This window comes from Punica granatum, chromosome 6 (genome assembly GCF_007655135.1).
Source record: "Punica granatum isolate Tunisia-2019 chromosome 6, ASM765513v2, whole genome shotgun sequence".
NCBI lineage: Eukaryota > Viridiplantae > Streptophyta > Magnoliopsida > Myrtales > Lythraceae > Punica > Punica granatum.
In genome coordinates, this window is record NC_045132.1 from 22,423,338 (window position 1) to 22,432,750 (window position 9,413).

Below are 9,413 nucleotides of genomic sequence, written 5' to 3' on the forward strand. Positions count from 1 at the left end.
GCTATTCCTTAGAACTTATTTTCCAAGCAAATTTCTTTGTAACGCAGATTACCTTCGCAAAAACATTACAACTATTCACCAATTGACAAGCAGAAACAACTAATATTCCTTTAATTTGCTGAATATTTAATCCACATTATAGGAACATATAATAATAATAATAATAATATCGGTATTATTATTACCTAGCGAAAATAAAAAAAATACTACAATTATGACAAAATTATGGTCGCACGTTTCAACATTACAGTCGCTGTCGGCGCTGGCGATCTTCAAGCCCACGAGGCTTCCCATACTCCCCGCGCCACGTGTCGCACTCCAGCCGTTTGTCGTACTTTCTTCTGAACTCTCCACGAACCCGCTTCCCTTCCCTGCAAGGGCTGTCGCGCAGCCGCGTGTCCCCTGGAGCTGTAGCTGTCGCAAGATCCAATCCCCAAGTAGCAGTCAAATAGGAGCCCTCCACGTGTCCCATTATCCCTAGTTGTCCCCTAGCCTATCTATCTATCTATATATATGTAGAAGCCCCCCAAGAAACAGCTAAAAAGGGCAAACCACACGAAAAGCCAAACAACAAAAAGTCATCCTTCAGCTTTTGAAACTCCACACACTTCACCACATTTCCTCCGTTCCATGATCCACAAGTTTAGTTCCGGTTCTGGCCGCCGGATCTTAACCTACCCGGCGGTTCACCCCTGCGAGTCCATCTCCCCTCTCGCCCTCCTCGCGTCCCTCATCGAACTCGGGAACTCGATCTGCTCTTACAAGTCCAGGCCCTTCTCCAGCAACCGACGCAACGCACTTGATACGTTGCGCAATGTCGGGAACCTCCTCGTGTTCCTCGAGGAGATTGACCCGTCTGACCTGCCAGATTCGGCCCTCCTTGGGCTATCGGAGCTCCACCTCGCCTTCCAGAAGATTCGCTACCTGGTCGAGGACTGCACCTGGGACGGGTCCCACCTGTGGATGCTGATGAAGGCAGAGCGGGTGGCAAACCAGTTCCGGACGTTGAACCGGTCAATGGCAATTGCCCTTGATGTCCTACCTCTCGAGTTGATCCAAGTGCCTGGAGAGGTCAAGCAGCTTGTGAAATTATTCGCGAGGCAATCCCGAAAGGTACAGTTTGAGGTTGATCGTCGCGATCGAGAGGTAATCTCTGATATGAATTCGATCTTGGGTGAGTTCGATGGCGGGGCGGTCCTCAGAAGGCATGTTCTGATTCGGGTTCTAAAGTATATCGGTGTCACAAGCTGGAGTGAGTGCAATGGCGAGGTTAGATTTTTGGATTCAGAAATTGGGTTTGAAACCTCGAGAGAAGAGAAGAGGGCTAAGGAAATAGTGCTCTTGAGTAGCTTGATCGGGTTTATGAGTTATTGTAGATGTGTTTGCTTCGATCTTGTAGATCATGAAGCAAGTCGACCGTCTGATGCACAATGCTGTAGTGCCACTGGTAAGATTTTTGGTAACATCAGCTCCGATGATTTTCGGTGCCCGATCTCTCTTGAGTTCATGGTGGATCCCGTGACAACTGTGACAGGCCACACCTATGATAGATCATCTATTCTGAAATGGTTCCGTGCTGGAAATCCGATTTGCCCCAAGACTGGCAAGAGGCTCACAAGCAAGGAGCTGATCCCGAATCTCACGATGAGGAGACTTATCGAACAGTATTGTGCCGAGAATGGGATCCCCATTCCCGAATCTGCAGGTTGCAAGAAGAACCGCGATATTACGGGAACAGCCATTCCTGGGAGCCGAGCAGCTGAGGGTGCCATGAAATTGGCTGCTCGATATCTTGCCGGAGAGCTGAAAGGCGGGACTCTCAGTGAGAGGAACAAAGCTGCTTACGAGATTCGGCTTCTTGCAAAATCGAGCATATTCAATCGGTCTTGCTTAACAGAAGCCGGAACTATTCCTCATTTGTTGTGTCTCCTATCTCCTGACGATGCAACAGCCGAAGAAAATGCTATTGCGGCTCTTTTGAACCTCTCGAAGCACTCGAGGAGCAAAGCAATTATAGTCGAGAACGGGGGATTGAAGCCCATCATCGAAGTTTTGAAGAAGGGTCTCAAATTCGAGTCTCGGCAATATGCGGCTGCCACTATTTTTTACCTTGCTTCAGTCGAGGAGTACAGGAAATTGATTGGGGAAATTCCCGGAACCATCCCAATTTTAGTGGAGATGGTGAGAGACGGGACGCATCGAGGCAAGAAGAACGCTTTGGTTGCTATGTTCGGGCTGCTGATGGACAAAACCAACCACAAGAGGGTTCTTTTGGCGGGATTAGTCCCATTGCTAGTCGAGCTCTTGAAGTCATGCGATAGAGAAGATCTATTCGTTGATTCTTTGGCCATTTTATCAAGCCTTGCTGAGAGAAGGGAGGGAGCTGTGGCAATTTTACAAGCTGGGACTACGCATACAGTTATGGAGATACTCAAGACCTGCACTTCGAGGACGGGGAAGGAGTACTGCATTGCCTTGCTGCTCTCTCTCTACATCAATGGAGGGCAAGAAGCTATTGCTGACTTGGTGAGGAGCTCGTCTCTAATGGAGTCTCTGTACTCTCTGCTCAGCGAAGGGACATCCCGTGCGTGCAAGAAGGCCAGTTCTCTTATAAAGCTCCTGCAAGAGTTCTACGAGAAGAGCTCCTGCGGTTCTCTGTCTCCTATACTCTGGCAAGAACAATTCGTCCATGCATGGTAACTAATAACCAAGTTTTTGAAAGGGTATTAGTTCATCCAATGTTTCTTTTCCTTTGCATTATAAATTGTATATAGGACTCTGGTGTTTGTTTTGGTTCGGGTTAGCTTGGTTTTTGAAAGAGCTAATCAGTTGTATCCGTACGGCTTCTATTTTTTGTGCACGAAGCTGTTTGTAAACGTATCTCATTCTTTTGGAAGTGTAAAGAAGAATCAATAAGATTGTATTACAGTTCTCTTAATACATCGAAATAATTCAAATTCCATTTTGTATGGTGTTACGCGTGGTACAAAGCACGGGAAATGTTTGGAAAGGATCCATCGTACTGCATTGGATGGTTTCTCCCTATGCCTGTATCTTTCTTTCTAATGTTAATTCTGTAATGCCTTACCGAACAGTGACCTTGCGTGTAATCACTGACCAGTAAATTAACATAATTTTGTTATATGCATTCCTAAGAATCTGCATCCTGATGTTTCATTTGCCTTCGACTTCTGGTGATTTTACAGCTGAACTAGATATGTTGAGGGCCTTCTCTAGCTCCGAAACTACTCGCTTCATTGAAGGCCTTTGCTGCTTAAGCCCCGTGCAAGAAAGTGCGAGCTTGAGTACGGCCTCAAACGCCTCTTCCAAGTATTCGCCCTTGAGTTTGGGATCGGCAAATTCTGCTATGTTTCCTCCCTTTGTTAGGACCTTTGCCTGAAATATTAGATTTACAGATTGTTATAGTAAATAAATCGCTTCGCCTTGATATGAAATTGAACTTATGTACCGACTGGAGCAAAAGTGCTCTCAAGGAGTCGGAATACAACTTGATGAAGGGCTTATTGGCTAGTACCATGCGATTAAGCGGCATTGGTTTTGCTAAATTCAGGTTTATGACTCTTTTCCCCGAGAGAAGCTGTAAAAGAACAATCCCAAAACTGTAAACATCTCCCGATGCATTTACATGGTGGTTTCTTCTGTATTCGGGATCAACATAGCCGAACGTCCCCCTAACTTCAGAGCTGACGAATGACTGGCCTGCATCGATTACTTTGGACAACCCAAAATCTGAGAGCTTTGCTTGAAGGTTTTCACTGATGAGAATGTTTGTTGGCTGCAAACAAGATTGCAAAGCAAATCCACCAATAGCTCATCAGAGGACTGGTGAGAAAGCGAGAAGATCTGCATAATAAAAGAAAAGAGAAGCCGAAATAGTATTTTACTACTTTGATATCGCGATGAATAATGCAACCATCTGGATAGGTGTGGAGAAACCAGAGACCCTGTGCACAGTCGATTGCTATCTCTAGCCTTTGGATCCATGAGAGCGACTTATCCTTACCTGCAAAATTTGCACCCTCTCTTCTATTACTTAACCACTTCTAGGTGTTTACATTATTGATGGTACAGAATTTTTCGTACCGAAGAGCCAATCTGAGAGGCTCCCGTTGTGGCATAACTCGTACACCAGGAAACACTCGTCCTCTTTCTCGCAATATCCCAGCAGAGCCACCAGGTTCGGGTGTCGAACATCTGATAGGCTCGTGATTTCCCTCACAAACGTGTCCATATACCCGTCACTTGTTATGTGTTTTACCGCCACATGTTGACCGTCCGAGAGAACTCCTTTAAAGACTTTTCCTATAGCATGACGTTACCAAATGGAAAACCTTGAGATTTTTCCGGCTGGTTAAACTTCAGAGATCGAATAATATGAACAGGTTGTAGTTAATGCTTTTACCTGCTATGCCTTGCCCGATGAAGTTTGATGGGTGGAAATTGTTTGTGGCAGAATAGACTTCGTTTATCCTTATCCTGAGACCACTCCCATCCTCAAATATCAGATTATTCGCCGCTGTAACTGGTCGAAGATGTAGCAGACCAATCAGACACGAGATCTTGAACGATGATTATTAGAGATCAGTAAAAATATAAGTACCATCTTTTCCTCTTGGAAGACTTGTTTTTGAAGGCTTATCGTTTACTTGTCCCTTAGATATGCTTCTTTTGGGATTTTTCACCGTCTTTCTACAGAGGATCGAGAATGCTATGAGCAGAATCACAGTAATCCCGATCAGCCCCCCGATCAGAATCCACTTCCCTGCAATCATTGGACGAAGAATGTACTGTAACGGGACATGTAAAAAGGCAGACCGGAGAAATACTTGAATGACTGATTCCAGGTGTTGAGATTATTACCGGTCTTTGATTTACGTTGGCGGTTCCCCGGTTTGCCTTGATCATCTTCTCAATTGGGACATTGTATAAGATAAACAATTACGAGAGAAACATTGGAAAATCTCAATGTATATATTCAGGGATAAACATCAGAAAATTCGGAAAAATTTCCTGGAAGATATGCTAAACAAACCGATTCTTGGTCTTACCTATTGGGAGTACCTGCTTATCTCCGAGGCACTTGTGCACTTCACCGGCCCACCTCGTATCACCAAACCTTTTGCTCATCAGTGTGACCAAAACTGCAAACCTACATAACTCCGCCTGACCTGATCCCGGCTCAACCCCATTTTCCGGTGTTATTCCCATCTCTTTCCACGTTGTCAAACATGAGCTGCAAGTTTGATTATCCTTGTCCCTGGAGCCGAGAAGTCTGCAGCTTCCCGTTAATTTCCTCAAGCTGTCTCCTAGGCGATGATCGACATCCTTAACCATATAGTCAGAGCAGGCACCAGCCCCACTAGTCAGCTTCTCGATCCCACATTCTAAACCATCCTTGTCTGCAGACTTTATAGAAACCAAGCAATCCTTCTGTTCTGTCGAGTTAAGGAATATTAGCCCTGTCAGATTCGCCCGCTGCCCCAGCGCATACAAGTAGTGACTGAAGACCGTCCCGCAGCAGCCCGGGTTTATAAATCCTCCCCAAGTCGAGTCTTCGCAACTTTGGTTGTTAGTCGGAGTTAGTCGAACGGTGAGGATGCATTTATCAACTGGAGCTTGAGAATTCACAGAGTTTAGGCTCGCAAAGAAAGCAGCGAAGGTAATCATGAACAGGGCTCGTCCGATGCTCCGAGTCTCGGGAAACACTCGGAAGCATCGCGTAGCCATTACAAGACGATGATGCAGTGACATATCAGGAGAGCTTCATATATAACATTGAAGCTCTGACATGGAGATTCCGGCTGGAAAGTTTCTGAAAGATGAGAGCTTTGGAATCATCAACGCTTTGATCAAAGCCTATGAATGTCATACAAATGTCCCAGAATGTAAAGACAAATTCTAATAATGTGCATACCCCCCAAAAAAAAAAGAAGAGGAAAAAGGGTATTAACTTCTCATTGTTGGAACTAATAGGACTTGACAAGCTGCCCATAAGGCAAATGGCTGTAAATCTCTTGCTTTGACATATGATTTTGTCACGTAGGAAGAATTGTTCAGCTTCACTCAATTCCTCCAAGATGTCAAATCTTTATTTTATGTTAAGGTAGGGGAAAGTACAGCGATGCCCTCTGTGTTTGCTCTGAAGTTCCATTTGTAGAGCTTATGCGATGGCATCGACATCGCTAAGGTCATGCATGATGATGCGGTGCTTAAGATCGGGATATGTGTCTCACTAGGTGCCAGATCGATGGTTATATGAGTAAAATCACGTATATGATAAAATGGAGTTTAGTTCAGTGATATTTGTTCATCGATTTGGCATCAACGGGCTCTGCGCACGCTTCTCACCAGCAGTAAGACTACCATGCCCCTATACATAGAATGAGAATCTACCACTATGATATATTTGTCTGTTTCCCAAAGATTTGTATTATGTACTTTGGAATGTCCAAATCATACTGTCAATTTTATTCATATATTGAGGAATGGGATGAATAATTTAAGAGGGGATCTTTTCAATGTGATTTGCTTTTATAAATATTAAATAGAAAAGCGTACTGCCGGAATATGCAAACTAAGGGCACAAGAATTGTAATGTAAGCTTCTGCTGGTATGGATCATCTAGATGAAAGGACAAATGGAGAGGATAGCATTAACGTTAACATTTATCTTTGAATCCATAGCTAGGATACTTAAAACCTCGTGGAAATGCGGCACGGATATTCGTAGTTCGAGGAGATTTCACTTATTCGATTTCATGGCAGGATCTTCTTTGAATTCTTTTTTGCAGCTAAATCGATCTGTTTATAGGCATAAGAATAAGTAGCTCGATGAGCAACTACGAAGAAGATGGAATTTTACGGAGACATTCACGTATTATTATTCGACTAGTTGGAAAAAAAAAATGATTATGATTAAGAAGGAGAAGATATAGAAAAGACTGACTAGATATGAAAAACTGCATCGGTTTTAACTATGACGAGGTAGTTATCGGTCTTTCCCTTTGTCTTGCATCAGTCGCCATGTTTAGAGCGAACGTGATTCACGTGGAGCCTCGTGGGCCTGCACCTAAAACGGAAAACGACGACGTTTCTTCCAGCTCGCAGGTGGCAAAACGCGACCGCCACGTCAGCAGCGATCTCCGACCATCACCAACCACTCAGCGGGTGCCGATCCCATCTTGATACGGCAAGCGACATTATAATCTTTAGCTCAATCTCTCAGATCCCGGCCAGTCCCGACCCGAACCCGAATCCGGCCTCAGCCTCCTCCGGCCCAATGGGGACCGAAACGGCCGACACCGAGTCGACGCACCTCCTCCCTGCCTCCGGCGGCCGCCCCCCGAAGGTCCCCGCCGACAGATTCCACTTCGCCTACACCATCTTCTTCACTCTCGGCCTCGGCTTCCTACTCCCGTGGAACGCCTTCATCACCGCCGTCGACTACTTCACCTACCTCTACCCGGAGGCCAGCGTCGACCGCGTGTTCGCCGTCGTCTACATGCTCGTCGCCCTCTTCTGCCTCCTCCTGATCATCCTTTACTCCCACAAGTCCGATGCCTACTTCAGGATCAACCTGGGTCTCTCACTCTTCGTGGTGGCCCTCCTTGTCGTCCCAGTCATGGACGCGGTGTACATCAAGGGCCGGGTCGGGCTATACGACGGGTTCGACGTGACCACGGCGGCCGTCGCGCTGTCGGGACTCGCGGATGCCCTTGTTCAGGGTGGCATAATTGGGTCGGCCGGCGAGATGCCTGAGAGGTACATGCAGGCCGTCGTTGCCGGAACAGCTGCTTCAGGTTGGTTGCTTCACTATTTCTTCTTCAATTTTCCAATTTACTGCATCTTCTGGATTTAGGGTTTACTGTAGTTGGCAAATTTAAGCTTCAATTTCAATCCTTTTTCTACCATTGTTACAGAGAAACTATCCTAGGACGGTCATTTGGCTGAGTTGTCCGGTGAATTATGTGAAGTAGGACAACAATTGTCGAGATTGGATTATCGGGGACAATTGGATCGGTTCAATGTGTGATGTGGATGTTCCATTTTCCGGAATTTCATATTTTGATAATATGTGGTTCGAATTCGAGCTCGAATGAATAGCATTTGCAATAGTACTCTAGCGAGGGGGATTCTTCATTTGCTTCTCGCGTGTGAGATTAGTTCAAGGAATTTGTTTCTGTAAATTTACAGCTTAATCAGATTATAGTTTTATCGGGACAGAGCTTGGAGTTGGATGAAAGTGTTTTGAGGATTTTCCTGTATTCCCAAACTTGAAGTGCTGATGAAATCGGGATTGTAGCTTTCTTTGAGCTTTGCAATTCTTTTGGATCGCGACGATATGGGTAGTTTGGTATGTTGAACAAATTTTCAGCTTTCTTCTATATGAGTTCTGAATTGTCTGCAAACTGTTCAATGCAGGAGTCCTCATTTCATTTTTAAGGATCGTTACAAAGGCTGCATACTCTCAAGATGCGACGGGGTTGAGAAAAAGCGCGATCCTCTACTTTGCCGTTAGCATCGTGATAATGGCCATATGCATCGTCTTCTACAATGTGGCTCACAGGCTTCCGGTCATAAAGTACTACAAGGACCTGAAAGTCCAAGCGGTGAACGAGGAGAAAGAGCTGAATGGTCCCCTCACCGGGTCTCTGTGGAGATCTTCTCTGCTGAACACCGTGGGGAAGGTCAAGTGGTACGGGTTTGGGATCATTCTCATCTACATTGTGACATTGTCGATATTCCCAGGATACATCACGGAGGACGTTCACTCTGAGCTTCTCAAGGACTGGTATGCAGTACTCCTCATCACGGGCTACAATGTGTTTGATCTCGTGGGCAAGTCTTTGACTGCATTTTACCTCCTCGAGAATGCTAAGATTGCGATCTGGGGCTGTGTGGCGAGGCTGTTGTTCTTCCCGCTCTTCTACGGGTGTCTGCACGGTCCCACATTCTTTAGAACTGAAATCCCTGTAATGATCTTGACCTGCCTCCTGGGGCTGACCAACGGGTACTTGACGAGCGTACTGATGATTATGGCCCCAAAGGTTGTCCCGCTGCAGCATGCTGAGACTGCCGGGATTGTGATCGTGCTGTTCCTGATCATCGGACTTGCGGCAGGTTCGGTTGTAGCTTGGTTTTGGGTCATCTGATCGGGGACAGTCAAGTAGTATCAGAACTCCCACAGCACCTACTCCCGCAACCAGGATCTGGGGGGATATTTATACTCAAATTCTGTAAATTGACGCAAACTGATGGATCGGAGTATTTCCTCATCTTCCTTGGATCCCAAGGGTGTCGTATTGATCTTTCTATCAATGGAAAAGTGGAAAAATATTTTCTTTCCTTGGATATCTTTTAACTTTTTCGTTCCAACTTTAATTAACTTATATA

General features: G+C 45.5%; 3 protein-coding genes across 3 annotated transcripts; 2 read left to right on the forward strand and 1 right to left on the reverse strand.

Annotated features, from left to right (window-relative positions):
- The first annotated feature begins 524 nt into the window (after positions 1–524).
- LOC116211140 (U-box domain-containing protein 19-like) lies at positions 525–2,938 on the forward strand. The gene has a single exon (XM_031545375.1). The coding sequence runs from the start codon at positions 631–633 to the stop codon at positions 2,698–2,700; it is 2,070 nt and encodes a 689-aa protein (XP_031401235.1). The 5' UTR covers positions 525–630; the 3' UTR covers positions 2,701–2,938.
- LOC116211141 (probable serine/threonine-protein kinase PIX13) lies at positions 2,914–6,087 on the reverse strand. The gene is made up of 8 exons (XM_031545376.1): positions 5,070–6,087; positions 4,882–4,926; positions 4,622–4,783; positions 4,424–4,543; positions 4,105–4,323; positions 3,909–4,024; positions 3,536–3,796; positions 2,914–3,396 (listed from the first exon to the last, which is right to left on the reverse strand). The coding sequence occupies exons 1-8, from the start codon at positions 5,770–5,772 to the stop codon at positions 3,175–3,177; spliced, it is 1,848 nt and encodes a 615-aa protein (XP_031401236.1). The 5' UTR covers positions 5,773–6,087; the 3' UTR covers positions 2,914–3,174.
- Positions 6,088–7,161: 1,074 nt separating this feature from the next.
- On the forward strand, positions 7,162–9,365 carry LOC116211715 (equilibrative nucleotide transporter 1). Its single transcript, XM_031546211.1, has 2 exons — positions 7,162–7,819; positions 8,442–9,365. Exons 1-2 carry the CDS (start codon positions 7,300–7,302, stop codon positions 9,170–9,172), a joined length of 1,251 nt encoding a protein of 416 aa, XP_031402071.1. The 5' UTR covers positions 7,162–7,299; the 3' UTR covers positions 9,173–9,365.
- Positions 9,366–9,413: the final 48 nt, after the last annotated feature.

Coding starts and splice junctions, on each gene's coding strand:
- LOC116211141 (XM_031545376.1), bottom strand. CDS start 5,772: ATGTCACTGCATCATCGTCTTGTAATGGCTACGCGATGCTTCCGAGTG. Junction 4,927..5,069: donor TAAGCAGGTACTCCCAATAG/GTAAGACCAAGA, acceptor CCAATTGAGAAG/ATGATCAAGGCAAACCGGGG. Junction 4,784..4,881: donor CCAACGTAAATCAAAGACCG/GTAATAATCTCA, acceptor CAATGATTGCAG/GGAAGTGGATTCTGATCGGG.
- LOC116211140 (XM_031545375.1), top strand. CDS start 631: ATGATCCACAAGTTTAGTTCCGGTTCTGGCCGCCGGATCTTAACCTAC.
- LOC116211715 (XM_031546211.1), top strand. CDS start 7,300: ATGGGGACCGAAACGGCCGACACCGAGTCGACGCACCTCCTCCCTGCC. Junction 7,820..8,441: donor TGCCGGAACAGCTGCTTCAG/GTTGGTTGCTTC, acceptor TGTTCAATGCAG/GAGTCCTCATTTCATTTTTA.